Source organism: Neolamprologus brichardi, chromosome 1, assembly GCF_056152115.1.
Source record: "Neolamprologus brichardi isolate AB-2024 chromosome 1, ASM5615211v1, whole genome shotgun sequence".
NCBI classification, from domain to species: domain Eukaryota; kingdom Metazoa; phylum Chordata; class Actinopteri; order Cichliformes; family Cichlidae; genus Neolamprologus; species Neolamprologus brichardi.
The window spans coordinates 35,879,338-35,899,203 of record NC_142104.1 but is presented as its reverse complement, the minus strand read 5'-3'; the positions used below and the strand labels follow the sequence as shown (position 1 = coordinate 35,899,203).

Sequence of the window (19,866 nt, the reverse complement as noted above, 5' to 3'; positions counted from 1 at the left end):
TGCTTGATGTTTATTCAGCTGTGTAAAAACTATAACTTTAATCTCAGCCAAACCGATTTACTCAGGAACAAATAAAATACTAAAAAAAAGCCAAACAATAACATTTTTAAGTTATCTAAGTGACTTATATATCATGTTTAACCTGAGTAGTGAAAGACGGCGGTGGGTTTGAAAACGATTAGCCGGGAGTCCGGTGTTCTCACGGCTCTAGTGAGCCTAGCCCCCGGCTAGCTATCGAGCTAGTGGCTAACAGACGTCTCCGAAAACGTCGGAGCGCTTTTGAAAATATGTGGTGTCTTGATAAACTGAGCAGATATTTGAGGTTTACACAGCTACATTCTCGCCTGAAAATATGTTAAACGTTTATTTTGTGACCCAGAAAGAATAATAAGAGTAATATTAAAACTAACTAGCTGCCGCCATTGTTGGAAACTGAGCTGGGCTGCGCTATGAATTCTGGGACACAGCTTCTTCTTCTTCTTCGGGGTTTAATGGCAGCTGGCATCCTTGTACATGCAGTGCTGCCATCTTCTGTTTCAGTCCGTTATTACACTCTTAAATCCTACTACTTATTCCTGCAGCTTTTGGGATCTTACAAAGCTTCAAACGACGCGTCGACTATTAAATTAGTCGCCAATGATTTTGATAGTTGACTAATCGTGGCAGCCCTATTGTGCAGTCATAAAAGGGAAAATTAAATATGCAAAGAAGCGATATGTTTGTAATACACCGGTGGAATTAAAAAGGTGTTTTCCTGTTGCTTCAACTGTTGGTTGCTTCATAACTGCAAATGCAATCAACCTATAGCCGGGGTGTGGCGATGCTGTCTGGAGGCTTTTCACTTGGGCACAAATGAAGCAGCGTGAATGCTCTACCTCAGGACCTGAGCAGCATCTCAGCCCAGCTTAGTGAAGTCTTGTCACTTGACATTTTTCAGTAAAAACTTTCTGTCTGTAGATTTTATTTACTCATTCTCAGCTGGTATATTCCTGAATGAGGGCTGAGGCGCACACGTAGGTCTAGTTATTGATTAGCCAGTTTGTCTGCTGGCTCTAACGCTACGTTCTCTCGTTCTGTCTCTCTGTCCCCGCAGAGCTGCAGAGGGAGGGAAGCATCGAGACCCTCAGCAACAGCTCAGGTTCAACCAGCGGCAGCATCCCACGCAACTTCGAAGGCTACCGCTCGCCGCTGCCCACCAACGAGAGCCAGCCGCTCAGCCTCTTCCCCACCAACTTCCCCTAGGACTCCTCGCCGCCGGCACCCGTCCCACCCTGCTCTGCCTGCCCGTCCACCATCGTACACTCACGCACCGATGCGGTGCATCGAGTCCAAATCAAAAGATTTGTGTTTCTATGGTCAGCATGTGTTTTGTTTTTTGTTTAGTTTCTCCTCGTCTCAGACGGCTGCTCATCAATCAGCTGCGGCCGCCGCTGGTCATTCATTTCTGGGGTTGAATTTTCAAGCTGCTGAAAATTGTGCCAATTTCCACTCGATTCAAATCTGATCATTTGAATTCCCAAATCATTCCAAAAACACAACCGATCTGCTGTTTACCCTCGAATTGCGCTCGTGTCTGGGTGGAAACACCTGGACTCGTTTATTGCAGACTTTTGGAAACTTGTTCATTTAAAGGGTAGCAGCTGTTTTGAGCAGCTGCTTAGAAGGAAGCTAAATAAAGAACAGATAAAATACAGTTTAATATTTTGATATGTCTGCTGTCAGGGAGAAACGTCCACTATTTTCAATATTAGAGCGTAACCCTGCTCGTTACCTTGTTGCTTCGTCGCCTGCTGCTCAGCTGCCGTCGTTCTCAGTGTGTGTTTGAAGGTTAGGTGTGCCCATTGTCTGAATGAAGCGTATGAGACGGGAGCGCTGACAGAGGGAAAAAAGGAAATGTTTATTCCAGGCAGCGACGTGCGGGAGCTCCTTCTGTACGAGCGCTGCTGCCTCCCGCTCAGTGTTTTAGATTAAATTTGCTCCTTTCATGCCTTTGATTTTCATGTAATCATATTTGACAAAGGGTGCAGTAACAAGATGACACTATTACTGCTTTGTCATTTAGATGTTTACAGTGTAATCGAGATGTTTCTGAAATCATTTGGATATATTCCCCACTCCGCCTTTCCAGATAGTAAATTTTAATTGAGCGCAGTAATGGAGGCTTGTGTAGTCGTCGCGCCGGATTTTGTACATTAACAACTTTTGACCAAAATCTTTTTCCTAGTCAAGATCTTTCAAATCTCTATTTTCCTCTGTTTTTTTTTTTTCTTTGCCTGCAGAAATAAAGAGTTTGTCTGACAGTTTGTCCAAAGTGAAAATAACATGCTCTGTTAACGTCTCCCAAGAAAATGCTCCAAATGTAATCTGCAGTGCTCCATGTGGACTCCCTGCATGTCCCATGTGCTTTCTCAGTCACTGAATGGACAGTAAAAAAAAAGCATCATTATTATTCTTGTTGTTGGATTTGTGAAACATCGACTTCTTTCCCTGCATTCATGCAAGAAAAAAACAAAACAAAGTGAAGAAAATGAAACTGTCTTTTGTCCTCACTCTGATTGCTCCTAATGTTCCCATTTCAGCCACAGCGGTGACCATCAGCACACAGCACCACTGCTAATTAGTGCCATATTTTTTTAACAGGCAGTAAACGTTGGTTAAAGGACGTTTTATGGGCAACTCGTGCTCTTTGTTCTGAGAGAGAAGTGAGAGTTTGTTTCTCTGTTAATCAGCGAAACGTCTAATTCTAAAAACCAAACTGATGACAGTTAAAGTGAACGACATTAGATTAACAGTGTGTGCTTTATGTGCTACGATTGATCTCATTCCCAACACTGTGGAAGCTTCCCGGCCTTGAAGAGAAAAGACGCGTAACCATCAGCAGCTCGTGTCGGACGCTCGTGTATATTTCAAAAGGAAAACGGCTACAGCACGAGTTCGTGAGCAGACTGAATGGATAAATGTGAACCTTTGTGTGTTTGTTTAGGCTGATTCCATTACGAACAAAGCTGGGAGGATGTGCCACTTCACCAGAGGAACTTCAGCATTATGCAACATAAACTGAAAGGACAGCAGTTTGCAAATGAAAGTCATTTTATTTTATCATGTTTTTGCAAACACTTTACATGATTAAATCTCTTCAGAGGTGCACGTTTGAATACAGAGGAAGTCTCCGTCACCACAGACACACGTGAAATGTAACAAAAGTTCCAAAATCCCTAAAAATGTTTTAAATGTAAACAATTATTGATTTCTAACAAGTGGGCAGTGACGTGGGAGTACGCGGAAAGAAATTCTGAATCACTGAACTTGAGCAGCACTGTTTACATGAAGTCAGAGGAACATGTGTGCTGTTACTGAGCTCCTAAATCTGCTCCCTGATTTCAGTCGGTGAAGATGACACAGTTGGCTCCCTGACACATAAACTGCTCAAACTTTGACATTTCTTCATTCTGACCAGAGCTCCTGCTTGGAAATGTGTGATTAGAGAAGAAAACTTGTGAATATTCAGCATGACTGTGACAGTATTAACTAATCGGGTCAGCAGCCGGCAGCAGAACATAAGACGAGTCCTGCAGGTTTTTGGTGAGATCAGCTCCACTGAACAGTTTCCCAGAATCATCCCAGCATCGTTCTGGTCATCAGAGATTTTGTTCGTTTGTTATTCTTTAGGCCAACTGCCAACAATTGATGCACAACTGTGCACCACTTTCCATTTAGGGTCATCAATAAACTTGCTTATTGCCAGCTGCAGTTCAAAATATAATTTTCAGAATAAAGAGCAAGAGGCCTGCTGGCCTTCTCTGAAGTGTCTCACGTTGGATTCTTTGTGATAAGTGTGCAATGTTCCTCGCAGCTCACAGTTTCACTCTTGGAGGCCTGTTACACAGCGAGTGTGCGCAGTAACAAGCTCGCCGAGTTCTGTTGCTACTCAGCAGCTTCTCCTAAGTTTGTGTTGTGCACAAGGCAAATTAGATTTGAACCCATGACTGTGTCTCTGCTTGAGTTTTTACCACCACGAACTCCCAGCTGGCTTCAGCGTTTCACTTCAGCTACAAACCAACACAGTGTTGTTGTTTCGTGTGCGGCTGTGCAGTTGGAGAGTGTAAATCGGCTCCCTGCGGTGACTGTAAATTACAAATCAACTGTTCGGGGATTCAATATTGGCGTGGATTCTACGTCCTCAGTAAAAACGAACTCGACTCGTTTTTTAAACGATACACACTGAATGTTACGTTGAGACGGGACTTAAAGAGACGTGGATTCAAAACACACGTGTATGCAGAGCTGCAGAGAGGCCTGTAAACACACATTCTGCAGAGAGTATTATTTTCATTTTGTTTTTCTAATTATGTTTTTGGAGAAATTCAGTAAGCGCTCCATTTAGCTGCACAGGGTTGAAAGAAAGTGCGCGGTGGACTGCAGAGGAAGACTCCGCTCACACTGAAACATCAGGCTGTGCTTTAGGGACGAACATTTGATGTTTTTATATTTAAAGTTTCGTTGTTGTTTTTTTCTTTTTTTGTTCTTATTGTGATTAAATTCCGTGATTTTAAAAACACACTGGAGCTGTTTCCGACGTGCTGTGGAGAAAACAGGCTGCTGATTTTAACTAGTGTGCCACAAGTGATTGATTCAGGCGCATCAAACATGTGTTAGAACCCTGATGCTGAACACAGCTGTGTGAAACCTCGTTTTCTGGCTTACATCTAATAATGTCTGTCAGCAGGATAAATATTAGAAAATTCGAATGAAGTAACGCTGAAATGAAACTGTGTGAAAAGTCGGTGTTCCTGCGGGCTCCTGTCGTGCCACCGTCACGCTGTGACAGCGTCACTGCTGGACCGCAGGAGGGACAGCGGTGCCATCCACTCAGAACTTTTCAGGTTTCATTCAGACCGAGTCACTCATATGCAGTGCGCGTGATCAGACGTGACGTGTCTCTGTTGCGTCATTCGATCTTTCAAGAGGTTAAAAAAAAAAAGATATTTCTGTCGTTCAGGCTTGATTTTAATTTACTGCAGCTTCGCTGTTTCTGTCGCTTTTTATGTGATTTTCAGGCTGTTTTAACGTTTTCATTCTCCAGGTGTTTTCATAAGAATCGAAATAAGAATAAAGCGTATTTGTTTAAACGTCCCTGCCCTGGTGAGAGGTTTTCTGTGGGCTATTTAGTGGATGTCCTGATGTTTTGCGGTACCGGGTTCCTGAAAGCAGAGGCCTGCAGGTACAGCCTCTCCTCTTCTTCCGCTCCTCTGCTGCTGATCCTTAATATGATTCAATGTTCCCGGCGCTGCAGCTGCTAATTTAATCTCTCCATGCTGTCAACACATCTGCAAAACACACAAAAGATTATTTTTGCTGTTTAAAAAAATGCTCCTCGATTTAGATGAAATGGTAATAAATGCTGTCAGCTGGATGACGTTAAATCCCCGAATGTTTGCTGATTAGGATGAATTTAGACCTGCTGTTCCGAACCACAAGCATGCACATAAACAGAGTGGAATCTCTTTCTTGGATTTATTTGGTAAAACTGCGCGCAAAAAAGAGACTTTGTTGTAGTTTTTAAAAACAAAAATACAAATATAATAGTTGAGCGATTGTTTGCTCGATGTGCCAAACAAATGTTTGTTTGTTTGATTGATTAAAAAAACTACAAATAATACATGGAACTTCATAAATGTTTAGATTTGAGTGGATGAATCTAATAATAATACAAAACTTAAAGAAAAAAACATAAATGTGGATTTTGCAGTCACGTTGTTTGTCGGAAAGATTCGTAAAACATCGTTTCCAGGTTTAAGAGGATCGCTGTAAATAAGTATAAATAACTTGCTTTGACAAAAATTAGTGCGCATGCACGAGTACAGTAAAAATAATTTGTGTCCGTTTGGGTTCAATCCAGAAGAATCCACCCAGCAGAGCTCATTATTGGGCCTCGGGGTAACACTGTGTACCTTTCAAGGATAACGTGCAGACATGCTGCACCGTATGTGCGCCGTTACTCTTTTCAGGAGCAATATCAGGAGATTCCAGCGGAATAACAAACACAGTTTATGTGCAAATATTATTATTACTTTTTTTAATCTTAAACTTTAATATTTGACTATTTACTTCGGAAAATCTAAATTATTTCTCCCCCCGAATATCCGCGAGAAATTTCCTCTATAAAGTAGTAACCCGACAACAACAGAAGCCCGTTTTAATTCAGAGTTTATTTTTATCTATTTTTTCTACCTGAGTATAACAGCAACAGGTGATGTCATCATTTGGATTTCCTGTATTCGCGTCTTTTTTCATTTCTGGACAAAGTCCGACACGTACGTGAGCGCAGCGCGCCGTGCACCTGTGGCGCCACCCAAACGTCTCCTGTCCGTGACGCAGTGATCAGCAGCATCAAAAGTGAGATGGCTGAAATGAGCAGGGGGATTAAATGTACTGAAACGGAAAGCCTTCAGATTTCTGTGAGGCTGTCTGCTGCGTGACGCCTGTAGCTGTGACAGCTCTGTCACCCTCCTCTGGCTCCCTCGGGTCACCATAGCGCCCTCACCTGGCGTTCCACCTGTCAGTCAGACGCACCTTAACCCCTCTGTTCAACATCGTGGACGCAGATGAGATGAGAAGGGAGCAAGGAAAATAAATGCTTCAGCCCTGATGTGAGTGGCTGTAGTTCATGACTGAACATGTATAAGGTAAATTTTTATTTCATTATTATTATTATTATTATTATTTTAATAGCATATCTGTGATGCATCCTGTAATATTCAGAGCCAAAAACAAACAAGCAAACATGTTTTTCGATGCATTGTTCCAAATAATATGTTTTGAGTTTGGGAGGGCTTAAGGAAACATTTTCCTTTTGCTACAAGTGAGAAGTGATATGTTTCATTTAGCAAAGGCAGGCGGAGAGGAGCAGGAGGAGGAGGAGATGAAGGAGAGGAGGAGGAGGAAAGCTGCTGGTAGTTACAGGAGGAGGAGAGAGAAGGAGGAGCGGGAGAAGAGAAAAGAAGGAGGAGGAGGAGAGGGCCGCTGGTCGCCGGGTTTCCATGTGACAAGGGGAAATATGAGGGACTTTGACAGGTCTTAAACGGTCTGGCGCCAAGGCCTCAGTCTAGCCGCTAAATATAGCCTGAGAGATGATGCAGGGAGATGGGAGGAGAAGATGGAGAGATGAAAGGAGAAAAGGAACAATGCGGAGGAAAGGAAGAAAATAACAATACTCGATTATAGACGAATATGGCGCAAAAACCGTCCCGTTACGTTGTAATTAGAGCGTCTTTGGCCCGGATCGCTGACACAGGGGCCAAATGACCGGGACGGAAGGCGCATTTTACGCACAGTTGTATTGTCTTGTATTGAACGGACGAATAAAGGACACAGAAAAACCTCAGTCAACTTCCTACTGCATGGAAAGCGTCCTGCAAGTAGTTAATTCGCGGTAAATACGAGGCTGCAGCTTGAAGTGTAACAAGCAGCTCCAAAGGTCTCTGATTTAAGCCTCCAAACGTCCTCATCTAGGCTCGTTTCTGACAACTATGTGATCTTATTTTTATTTTATTTTATTTTAATAACATGCATTTTCAGACAACAGAAATTGAAGACAAAACCAGAGAATTTGCTCATTTTTGGCGCATTTTTTTCTTCGCTTCATATCCACATCCCCAGCTGACAAACAGATGCCCAAAGAACAAGTCTAAGGAGCATATTTACTGTCTGCTTCCATTAATCCACAACACACAGGACACGTTAATCTATCAGGCCGATGCCCCTTCCACGCAGAGCTCCCAGCAGCCTGGAGCTCTGCTGCCTTCACTTAATGACTTTTAAATCGCGCTTGATGGAGATTTCTGTACCGTTGAAGGCACAGAACAAATAAATGGTGACTAATTTGTAAAAGCATTGTTGATACAATTATCCCGTTGAGCATTCCGACAGAAAACCGTTATCCACCTCCATATGTTGCTAATCTGTTTTCATTTGTGTCACAGTAAAGCCCAGCGAGCAGCTCCCAAAGTCTCCCACGTCTTCAAAAAATAAAAAAGCAGCTTTAGGGACGAGTCAGCTGTTAGATACACACCACAACAACACCCATCTTAATTATTTTTACTCTGAAACAGCTCTTCTTAACCTCGACACTCTGTGTGCTGCTGATGTGTGTGCCGTGCGGGAGCGCGTGACGCTTCGGGGATGTGTGTGGGATCCACTGGGCTCGTGGAAACGGCTTCATTCAGGTGTGTGAGCCCCGTTCACCGGAGCTACTCTCTCTCTGGCCTGCTGACTCTTTTACGCATGGCTGTATGATGGGAGCCGAGCAACAAGTGTGTAACACAGAGATGTGCAGACATCCCAAGCTCTTAAATCACATGACATGCTGTATCTGACACACCAGCCGAACCGTGGTGTCGGTTTGGAGAAATCAAATCGTTTTGTTTACACTTTTCTTTTCTGTTTGTCTTTTTTGTTTTGAGGCCGAACGGATTACTTGGTGGTTTAGATTTGGTCTTTTGATTATTTCATTTTATTTATTCTATTTTTCTTTGTTTGTTTTGATGTTTAGATTTATTATTGAAGACGTTTAGATGGCTACTAAGAATTTTGTGCGGGTGTCAGCGGAAGCCACAGAGGCGGCTGAGTTCCAGGGGTTCATCGGAAATACGCAGTTGTCGCTGACACACTTATTCAGAGGGATTAACACTTTTTGTTTCAGTTTTTGTCCAAGTGACGCCTGAGGCCCACTCGCGATCGTCCCAGCCCGGAGAGGGCAGCTGTTTATCCAAAACGAGGAGGCGGGGGGTGGGGGACTCGGATCCGACACTGAGTCATGACCGAGGCAGGACAGTGGAGCAGAGCCGCAGATGAGGCTTCGCTTCACAGCACTTGAGGGTAAATCTAAAGAGACAGGAGATTGTTCTTACTGCGGCGCATCAGCCGACCGGCGCCGAGCGACTCTCTGACAAACCGAGTCCGAGTTCACTGGATTCTGCCGGAGGAGCTCCGCAGAGTGCTGGGAGGCTGGTGCCCCACACCACCACCCCCCTCCTGGCTCCTGGAGTCCCGCACTGCTCTTGGTTTGACAAAATAAAACCTGTCGGAGATTACACGCCACCACGGCCTGCCCCAAACTCAGACTGAGCTCCAAATCATCTCATCGCTGTTTGATATCGGAGTTAAAAAATATATTTTAAAAAACGAAAAATAAAGTGATCCCTCCGACAGCCAGCAGCACCGGAACAGCAGGAATAAAGCAGCGACACAATAATAACAAGTTCACATACATGCAGTAAACTTCATCTGCAGCCAAACAAGGAAGAGTTGGTATCGAGCACTCACCGCTTTTTTCTCCCTCATTTTTCTCGCAAAATTCACGCGTCATTATTCATCGGGCTTCCTCTGTTTTTGCTCCACGCAGCATCAGAGTTGGTCTTTTCCAGCCCGCTTTACTCTGCCGCCGCCTCCCCGTCAGCCCCACCAGGAACACGCACAGATACGCGGCTCTCGCCCGGGGAAATCGAGCCTGTTTGAGTCTCGATTCAGTATACACACAGTTAACATAGCCCGGACTAGTGTGAGGCAAATCCAGCCTAATCGTCAAAACAGCCGACGCTATAATTACGAAGTCTCTATAGAGACTATAGAGCGACTAGAGAGCAGCAGCTCTTGAGAAGAAATCTCTCCGGAATGCAGAGCGTGAGCTGCGAGATTTACTGCTGTGACATGTTCGAAAACACTGTGGCAAATATGGAGAAGTGAGGCTGTTCCTCTGTATGAAGGTGAGTATTAAGACACTGAGTCTGTGGACAGGTTGGCTTTTTTCCGCAGGCGACATTATAAAAAAGCTAGCCGAGAGAGGTGATGCCTCCACCGGCCAAGAGCTAAGGGCTGACCCGGTGTTTGGCTTAGAAATGGGGGTGGGATTTCCCGATCTTTCCTGTCATTGGTTAATATTTTATTCTGTTGACATGTTTTCTTACTGCTAATGCTTCCGACACCTTCTTGTCCCCCCTCCTCTCCTAGAGTCTGGCCGGAGCTGTCAGAACCACGCCTATAGGGGCCCACAATTGGTCCAGAAAGCGTAAAATCAGCAATCAAAGGGGCTTGGTTCATTAGTGTTGGGGATGGAGGCAGGAAGGACATGTGAGATAGTCACAGATCTGCAGTGAACGGGGCCACATCTCTCCAGTCAGTGTGGGATGACTGAGAAACAGCTTATTTCTCTGAGAGGCACACAGCGCAGCCGGGCTCTGCCTTCTACTGAAGCGCCACTTCTGCTGACGGACTCGGTGCAGGAACCAAAGGAAACGCACATCAGCAGCAACTCTGGGCTATTTTCTTCACCCCGATAACGCGCTGTGTGTTCACTGTGCCGCTTTACAGACATTACTGAGTGCTGTCGAAGAGCGGACCTTCTGGCTCTGGGCTGGGGGGAGATACCATTAAAATATCTGTTATTTCACTTCGCTTTTTGTGGATGCACCGATGAGAGATCCAGTTTTCACAGGGACTGCAATGGCTTATCACCCTTTCCACGCACACCGGCCGACCGATTTCCCCATGTCCGCCTTTCTAGCGGCCGCTCAGCCTTCCTTCTTCCCGGCGCTCAGCCTCCCTCCCGGTGCTCTCACTAAGCCGATCACGGACCACGGCCTGGCAGGGGCGGCGGAGGCTGGGCTCCACCCGGCTCTCAGTCACCATCAGGCGGCTCATCTCCGCAGCATGAAAAGCCTGGAGCCCGAGGAGGAAGTGGACGACGATCCAAAAGTTACACTGGAAGCCAAGGATCTTTGGGACCAGTTTCACAAACTCGGAACGGAGATGGTTATTACCAAGTCAGGAAGGTAAGAACTCTCGCCCGATGCGTATAGATCCGCTCACGGATATCCGGAGAACGTGTTTTTATTTCCATACAGTTTAAACCCTTTTCGGTCAGTCCAAGAAAGCTCGGAGAATTACTGGAGAATTTTAGAGCAGCTAAAATGCCAGTAAACGGCAGCCTCTTTTATCAGGCCTCGCACGGTCGGTACACATTTTTGCAGTGATTGTTGGTTTGCTCATTTATTTAAAAAATAAAACTATATTTAACAAAAACAGCGAGAACACGACATTTACCAGTAATTACACCCTCAATAGCAGTTTTAAATGTAGTTTTAAATAACTATGCCCACATCTACATTTGTGGGAGAGGAGCCAGTTATTGAATAAAGCTCCCGTTTGTCGTGAAATATTTGTCATCTACTTCCACCGTGACCACAGCACATATCTGGGATATTTTGGGGCAAATGTGGTAAGAGCTTTGATCAGGTTTTATCTCCTAAACTGCATTCTGTGGAGGCAGCGGAGCTTCTGGGTTTTATAAACAGGCTGTCACTTCAAAAAGCAGGGACATGAGGTGGTGTGGTCATAAATATATTCCTCAGCTTTGTAGTGGATGGCTTGGACACACACACGCACAGAAACACACACACACACGCACTGTGTTTTTGTGCGTTGCTGTCGCCTAACAGTGTGCAGCTTTGGAGAAGAATGTCTGACAATTGCAATATTTCTGCCTGTACGAGCGCCGCGTTTTCCCCTCAAATTTGCTCCAATGTTGCAGGATAATGTGCAGCTGTGTTTGGCTTGTATCGCGGCGTGTTGACTCCCGGCGTGTGTTTCTTTCCGCAGGAGGATGTTCCCTCCGTTCAAAGTGAGAATAAACGGCCTCGATAAAAAAGCCAAATACATCCTGCTGATGGACATTGTGGCCGCGGACGACTGCCGCTACAAGTTCCACAATTCCCGCTGGATGGTGGCGGGTAAGGCCGACCCCGAGATGCCCAAGAGGATGTATATCCACCCGGACAGCCCGGCCACCGGCGAGCAGTGGATGGCCAAGCCTGTTGCTTTCCATAAACTCAAGCTGACCAACAACATCTCGGACAAACATGGATTTGTAAGTACAAATAGAGTTTTTTTTTCTTTCTTTCTTCTGTGCTGGGAGGATATTTTTCATATTTACACGCTGAACTGAGTGTTGAAATATTGGAGATGACATTTTCAACATTTATGGATTTTTTATTTATTTTATTTATTTATTTATTTGGAAGACGTGAGGGGAAATGGGTGATAGTGTTAGAGATGTTTGATCACAGGAAAATAAAATCCGAAAAAAAAGGAGCACAGAGCGAATTTCTAGCATGAAACTGCCACAGAAAAATGATCAAGTAGCTTCAGTAAAGCTGAGACGTGGAGCATTGACATAAATTATAAAAGTATCATCGTCTCCTACAGTATTCTAAAATAAAATTTTTGTAACGTCTTTACACCCAAAGCTTTGTCACTTTGTATCTACTTGACTTGGAACTTGTGTCTCTTCGATGTTCTGCAGAATATCGCCGCTCTGCATTTCTCTCCACCTTGATATCCAAAGCCAGGCCCAGCTGCCTGAGCGGCAGCACCTCCAGGCCTCCTCACCCCCTGACCGTAGTTTGCACTGCACCTCCCTACTGCACACCTTTGTTTTAGGCCCGATTGTATTGGGAACTTAAAAGAAAAGAAAAAACCCAGCATATCTAAGCCGACTGTTTGCGAGGCTGAGGATTAAGTGGTGTATTACCAAATCGGGTCAGAAAGAAATAACATGAAGTGAGTGCGAAACGCTCCCTCCAGCTAGTAACCTCACATGGCTGTTGTGTATATTGTGTATTTTATTTTTTCATTTCTATATTTGTGGAGTGTGTTTTATCCAAAATAACTTTGTCTTTTTACAAAGCATTTAAAATCAAATAAATAAATCAAATAAATAATAACGCTACCAGTTTGCAAAGGGGCATATTATCACATTTTGCAGTGTGTATCTGAATGGCAGCCTTGTGTGCTTTCTACTGCAAATAAATGGAACATGACGCGTCAGTCTAAATAATTTGCAATAGCTAAGAAGCAGAATTTCTTGGTGTGTGCAGCGCTGATGTGGGCTCGCATCGCCTCGCACAGTCACCTAAACTTATTGTTTTTCTGTATCTTTACTGTCACTTTGCGTCCGGTCCATTTTGGGGGAATTTTAAGTTTTGCGTGTGTCTTTGATGCGTCAAAACAGACCACCGGGCAGCAACTCCACGCCGCTCTGTGCGTGTGTACTTGTGAAATTTGTAGCTCTTTGTGCTGTTAGGAATTGGATCAAATCATTTTTTCTGTGGTTCTGATTCCTCATGGCAGCATGTGTGGCCTGGTAAGGTTTTTCCCTTTGCCCCGCACTAATTACAGACCAGGCTGCTTACACAGTAATTATAACAGCATCAATAACAATGCGCTGGATGATCCGCCTGCAACAGATTCTGCCTAGTGTCGAGGTTGAGCATCTGAGAGAGAGAGACATAAACATGCCGTGATATTCACTCGAAAGCTTCGCTTTCTGTGTGTGTTGGTCCAGACGATCCTGAACTCCATGCACAAGTACCAGCCCAGGTTCCACATAGTGCGGGCCAACGACATCCTGAAGCTCCCCTACAGCACCTTCAGGACGTACGTGTTCCCCGAGACCGAGTTCGTGGCTGTGACAGCATATCAGAACGACAAGGTGAGTCAGCGTTCACACTCCACCGACGGCCTCTAATATGGCTGCTATACTTTGCATATTAAACATCCTAAATAAACGTCCTACATCAGCGTCCTCTCCCCCCGCCACCAACCCCCGAAGACTTAATCTGATTTTGTAGGTCGCCTAATTTCCCTGCAGAGGACTCCCATGTCCCTCTGGATTTTTTTAATTGCTGTTTTGCTTGGATTTGTGGCTGCAGCCGACATATCTAGCTATGAATTCAAATGGAGTGTGTGTGTGTGTGTGTGTGTGTGTGTGTGTGTGTGTGTGTGTTATCGTCTATTCACGGGCTATAAATGAGCTATTACCTTGTCCAGAAGTGAATAAATTAGGCGTATAAATGCTGGAGAAAGGAGGTTATGAATGTTGTGACGCTGCGTAAAAAATGACTGGCGTCATATTTGAAAGTTTTGTCTTGTCAAAGTGACACTAGAGTCATTTATTTATGTGTTTATTTATTTTCATATCAAATCTAATCATTCCACCTGGATTTGTAAAAAAATAAAAAAATGATGGCATTATTTTGAAGCCCCTGGCTGTTCGTGCGCCTCGTTCTTGAAGCTAATTGGGACTCGTGTCCAGGGGCGGGGGTCATGTTCTCAACGTTTATGGCAAAAAGACACAATTGAGGAGGCATTTAAAGGGTTGGTCATACTGCAGCTAGACTGGACAGATGCTCAGACTCGCTACTCAAACTGGAAGCGCCTGAAGCGTTGAATTCTGGGGCCACGGAGGGCCTCCAGGAGCACGGAAGCTCCCCCGAGGCCTGTGTGGCTCCTTCAAATACACGGAGCCACACAGGCCTCCTCCACATGTTGTGAGGCAGCAGCGTTCCAAACCGCCGTATTAATTATTGATATGAGCGTTATCTGTTCAAGTATAGCATCCTCCGCCATTTTTCTGGGGGTCGAAGGCCTCTGTGGCCCCACTGAGGAATGTTTCGTGGCAGAATTTCTCTCTGGGGGCCTATGTGAATAACGCACCATCATTACGTTTGAATTAATAATGCAAATCCGAGGTCTACGCTGTATGTGTGTTAATCCTAAGGCATTGTTTTAATACATGTGGACCAGGTGGTGACACTGGGGCCTAACAATGTGTGTGTGTGTGTGTGTGTGTGTGTTTTCCTGTGGTTCTCTGTGTATAAAACGGCTCCTGTCCTTCTATTTTGGATAGATAACACAGCTGAAGATCGACAACAACCCGTTCGCCAAAGGTTTCAGAGACACGGGAAACGGAAGGAGAGAGAAAAGGTACAAACTGCTGTATAACACCTGCTCTGTGTGTGTGTGTGTGTGTGCGCCTGCGCGCTTTGAGTATCAGCCTTTTTTTAATTCAGCAAGGACAACTCATTTATTATTATTATTATTATTATTATTATTATTATTATTATTATTATTGCAGGAAGCAGCTGTCCATGCCTTCGCTGCGGATGTACGAGGACCAGTGCAAGGCGGACAGGGAGGGCGCGGACTCGGACGCCTCGTCCAGTGAAGCTCCTGCCGGCAGGGACACGGTCCACTCCCCGCTGGGAGCGGGTACCAGCCCGCTGAGGTTCAGCAGGCCAAGTCGAGGTTAGTGATACTACCGCTTATTTTTTCTTTGGTGCGGGGGCTTTGTTGGATTTCATGACAGCGGGGTGCGTTAATAATCACGAGCTGCTGTAATGATCGTTTAGGTTATGAAATAATTTCATATTTTAAAGCGATAAAGTCAATTAGCTCAATTATGAGTGCAAAGTAAACAGTGACACGAAGTAGATGCATTATTGTCATACATACATTATTTATTTTATTATTATTACACTATTAGTTCTAGATTTTTATTGTGGCATTTGATTTTTGCGATTCCGTTTCTGGACTGTGGTGCGTTCAGATAAAACAGTGACACGTTTTTAAACGGTGCCACAGGACTCTGACCTCCAAACTGTTTGGTTGTTACTCATATTACTGTTGGATTTGCGTTGGTTTTTGGTTTGCATTCCTCACCTGTTAACCAAAGGTTGCCTCAGACAACGCACTGACCCGCCTTTATTTAATTTGTTAATTCTGTTGGTAAGAACTGTGTATAAAGACAGTAAAATCAGCCTAATTTTGGACTGCTGTGGGATTTGAAATTCAAATTTTCATCTGAATGTTATAACTCAATTATAAAAAGTTCAAAAATAGTCCATTATATATGAGTCTCATTAGGTCTCAGCATTTAGTTTTAAAGGGCTCTGATAAAAAAATAAATATGTTCATTTTTCCAATCTTTGCTCACTAAAACTTTACACACAGGCTGACAAGGAATATTTTTCAAAATTAATCTGATATTTAAAATGCTGGTTAAACGTTATTTTCTCAAAGACTGGAACATACAAGGTGGATGTGGAGAGAGCGTCCCAACCAGCCTCGTGACCACATGATTTGCTGTGTGTGGGTTAGAGTGTAGGACTGGTGCTTATGCGTCCTTTCTGATTTCTGCATCTTAGATGATAAAACATGCACTGACAGCGAGCAAGAGCTGGAGCATCAAGATGAGCGCTGCACCGGGTCCAACAGCCCGGGACCCGAACCTGTGTCCCCCTACAGCTCCAGGTGTGAGGAGCGCATGAGGGAAAGAGCCGCTGCTGAGAAGAAGGACGACTCTTTATTCAGTATAAGGAGCCTCGAGAAGGACAAAGTGGAAAGCAGGCACAGGAAGGACACCACAGACGTGTTAACAAAGGACTCGGAGGCCGGAGGCATCAGTGCCACTAAGGATGCCTTCTCGCCTCTTGTAGTCCAGACCGAGAGCCCCTCACACTTCAGCCCAGGCCATTTACAAAGCTTGGCTCTGTCTGGCCTGCACAGTCAGCAGTTCTTTAACCCTCTGAACACCGGATCGCCACTGTTGTTTCACCCTGGGCAGTTTGCCATGGCCCCTGGAGCCTTTTCCGCTATGGGCATGGGGCATCTATTGGCCTCTGTATCTGGAGCAAGTGGTTTGGAAAATGGCAGCCTCTCCGCCCAGGGCACAGGAGGAACCCCAAACCCCTTCCCCTTCCATCTGTCCCAGCACATGCTTGCCTCTCAGGTAAGGAAAGCCACTTAAACGACTTAGTACCTCTCCACACCTGTAGCAGTCATGTGACGTCAGCAGGACAGAGAAATAGACATGATTTACTTTGCCTTCTTCACACTGTGATTGTTGAAATAAAGTCTACACTCAGCAAGCTCGCAATTTAGGTTTGTTGATGATTAAAACAACAGTACACTCGTCAAATTCACCTTTTGAAATGTAGAATCATCTATTTGTAAAAATACATAAATAAACAAAAGCCAGGAATCATATATTACTGCTTCAGTCTGAGAAAACAGAAGAATCTGATGTTTTTGTGAGTAGGTAAATAGAAGAGATTCTTTGATGATCGTCCCACATCAGCGATCTTTGCACTGACTACGTGTCTTTCCTTGTTCGACTTTCAGGGCATCCCCATGCCTCCATTTGGGGGTCTCTTCCCGTATCCTTACACCTACATGGCAGCAGCTGCAGCAGCAGCTTCAGCCTCAGCCCTCCCAGCCACCAGCACATCCAGTCCGCTCTCCAGGAACCCTTTCCTCGGCTCATCCAGGCCACGGCTCCGCTTCAACCCCTACCAGCTCCCGGTGTCTCTGCCTCAAAGCTCGAGCCTGCTCACCACCGGCCTGCAGGGAAGCATCAACCCAGGCTCAGAGTCCTCCAAACCGGGCAGCAGGGAAACCAGCCCAGCACCGGAGCACCACAGCAATCACAAGACAGGAGGCTCAAGTGGGAGGGTTGCGTCTCCCAAAACCTCCGTGAAGGACTCAGTGAACGAGCTGCAGAGCATCCAGAGACTGGTTAGCGGCCTGGAGGGCCAAAGGGAACCCTCCCCAAATACAGACTGTCCCAAGTGATTAAGACTCTGTCTGGGATGAAGACTTGGCTTGAATACTAGAGGACTATAAGTGCATATGTCCTGTACAGCACATTACAGAGACTGGGATGAAGGCATGACTGATGAAGGCCAATTATGACTATTTTTTGGAACAAAGCTGCAGGTAGACAGAAATATAGTCTATGTAATTATATTTAATCTTTTTCAATTCACAAGTATTGAAAGTTTCCTTCAGAGCTGACCTGTTGGAAAGCGTGAAAAGCTTCAGCACCATCAGACACCAAAGTCCTCCCTGAAATCCCGGTGTTTTTAGGGTTAGCTTTTGAAGACGGCCAGACCCACCAAAACAAAGAAAAACACAAAACAGAAAAAAAAAAAAAAAAATCCCTGCTGCAATTCTACGCTCATTAAATAAAAACGATTTAGAAAAGAATAATAAGGAAATAACTCAAATGTGAGGAAAATAAATAATTAAATAATCACAAAAAAACTTTAACCTAAGGTCGAGGGTGTCTATCAGAGAGTCACAGTGACGCTACAAAACAAGCAAACAAGTAGTGAATTAAACTTCATCATGTCATATCACAGGTGGACCACGCAAGGCCACGATCGGCCTCTTATACCTGCCCGAGAGCCTGCAGCTCCGCACTGTGCGTGGGGCACTGTGGAAAGTGTGTGCTGTAAAGTTTGGGTAACCTGAAGCACTTGAGCATCCGAGCCTGGTTTCTAAACTCCACGCCTGAACACGAGGCTTAGTCTGATTATTTCAAAAGGGATGGAAGGTGAACGTCCCGCCTGCGAGAGGAAGAAAGAAGCGTTTATCATTTAATGCCAGAAAAAAAAAATCTTTCTGAACTATTTATGTAATAAAGAAAAATCTGTAAATAAAGCTAAGATCCAAGAATATGCAATTGGTATTAATTTATTCAAGGCTGTATATTAGCGTGTATATATTTCGAATGGAAACCCCTCTTACTCATCCTGCCCCCCTCCTCTTCCTCCTCCCGCCCCGTTTTACATATACTGTACATGAAAGCTATTTAGCGCTTGTTGGTTTGAAAAAAAAAAAGAAAAAAAACTGTGTATGAAGCATCGATGACTTTTTTTAGGAGACGTGTGCCATGTTTTAGTCTGCATCCACCGACAAACACAGAGGAACAGAGATAGAGAGCTCCACATGGATTCTAAAACACCTCAGGTTATTTCACTTCAGCCAGGAGACATTCAAAGTAATTCCTCCTATGGGCGCATCGTTCATATCTATTCATAAATATATTTAAAGTTGGAAATATCTTGTTTATGCTGGTTGTCCGGGTATTTTTTTCTTTTTGTTTTTTTCTTTCTTTCTTTTTTCTTTTTTTTTTTGTTTGTCTCACAATTTCAATAAAAAAAATGTTGTGCGAAAGGTTGTATTATAATTATTGTTATTAGTATTAGTATTATTATCACCTCACTCTACCAACTGTCACCACTTTTGGAGCTTTTTTAATGAAGTCATCTAAGCTAAGGTTTCACACAAATAAGGGCCTGCTTAACCACACACGCGTACGCGCGGGGCAGGAGCGCCCCCTGTCGGCCACATATCGAACAGGAGGGAAAAGTGTGGTTTGCTAAATTTGATAAGAAAATGTGTCTGGGTCGAGTTTGCATGTCATTAAAAACAGATTTAAATTGCATGGTGAAATTTGTGGGTCAAAATTGCTGGCAGAATTTTTGCATTAAGACTACAGCTATGACTATTACAGCGTGCTTTATTGTTTCAGACTTTACATGAGCAAACAAATTAAAGAGCAGGCTTTGCCCCTCTATGTTTGCATTTTATGTTCTATTTTCTTGTGTTTTGTTGCAGCAGTCTGTCACATCGTTTTAGTTCCCGGACCTGTCTTCTGTACACACGGCTCTATTTCGAGCAGGTCCTCGGTCGCCGTCAATCAGCATTTCCTTTAGTATTGTGTGTATTTTTAGAAACACTGAAGTGATGGAAGTATTTATAGGAAGAGCTTTCTCTGCTGCGCTCGCACACATCCGCTGCAGCCGGAGAGCAGCTTTAACTGTTTAAAGCAAAGAGCAGCTCAGAGTCCGAGTGTGAAACAGAAAGTGTTTTTACCTGCGGAAATAAATGTTGTATTATGAAACCAAACATGCATGGTGTTTGGAGTTTGAGCCTAAAGTAATTAGAGTTAATGCGATATGTCGTTAGTGCTGCGTATTTGTGTGTGTTCCTGCACATTCACGAACTCATCTTCAGTAGAAATGTGACTTGCGCCGAGGCCTCAGCAGTGTGTGTGTTTATGTGTGTCACTGCATGTGTGTGTCTCGGTTTAAAGGGTTAAGCAGGGGGAGTTTAGGGCAGCAGACAGCCTTTTGTCCGGGACCCGGCGTCTGTCGCCTGCCTGCCGGCCACAGCCTCCACACCGCC

At 44.5% G+C, this 19,866-nt stretch overlaps 2 protein-coding genes and 1 long non-coding RNA gene across 5 annotated transcripts in view; 2 read left to right on the top strand and 1 right to left on the bottom strand.

Annotated features, from left to right (window-relative positions):
• bcas3 (BCAS3 microtubule associated cell migration factor) overlaps positions 1-3,682 on the top strand; it is a 365,279-nt gene extending 361,597 nt beyond the window's left edge. The window contains exon 25 of one of the 2 annotated variants that reach the window (XM_087841488.1): positions 1,094-3,682. In XM_087841488.1, coding sequence (XP_087697614.1) covers positions 1,094-1,242 — 149 coding nt within the window. In that variant the 3' untranslated portion in view covers positions 1,243-3,682. The remainder of the gene's footprint in view (positions 1-1,093) is intronic. The other variant, XM_087841496.1, reaches the window with a different exon arrangement.
• Positions 3,073-9,869, bottom strand: LOC148106465 (uncharacterized). The gene is made up of 2 exons (XR_015719114.1): positions 9,325-9,869; positions 3,073-5,327 (listed from the first exon to the last, which is right to left on the bottom strand). It is a non-coding gene; the product is annotated as an uncharacterized LOC148106465 (long non-coding RNA).
• On the top strand, positions 9,373-19,435 carry tbx2b (T-box transcription factor 2b). Of its 2 annotated transcripts, XM_087841509.1 has the most exons (8): positions 9,373-9,764; positions 10,009-10,829; positions 11,656-11,925; positions 13,396-13,546; positions 14,744-14,820; positions 14,972-15,141; positions 16,041-16,624; positions 17,017-19,435. In XM_087841509.1, the coding sequence occupies exons 2-8, from the start codon at positions 10,471-10,473 to the stop codon at positions 17,464-17,466; spliced, it is 2,061 nt and encodes a 686-aa protein (XP_087697635.1). In that variant the 5' UTR covers positions 9,373-9,764; positions 10,009-10,470; the 3' UTR covers positions 17,467-19,435. The 2 variants fall into 2 exon arrangements, with proteins under 2 accessions (XP_087697635.1, XP_006799368.1); XM_006799305.3 differs by lacking the exon at positions 9,373-9,764 and having other exon boundaries at positions 10,432-10,829; positions 11,656-11,923; positions 13,400-13,546; positions 17,017-19,434.
• The last annotated feature ends 431 nt before the right edge of the window (positions 19,436-19,866 follow it).

What these genes read in the sequence shown, in the direction of transcription:
- tbx2b (XM_087841509.1), top strand. Translation starts at nt 10,471, where the DNA reads ATGAGAGATCCAGTTTTCACAGGGACTGCAATGGCTTATCACCCTTTC. An exon ending in TCGGACAAACATGGATTTGT is followed by an intron (nt 11,926 to 13,395) that starts AAGTACAAATAG and finishes GTGTGTGTTGGT; the next exon opens with CCAGACGATCCTGAACTCCA. An exon ending in AGCACATGCTTGCCTCTCAG is followed by an intron (nt 16,625 to 17,016) that starts GTAAGGAAAGCC and finishes TTCGACTTTCAG; the next exon opens with GGCATCCCCATGCCTCCATT.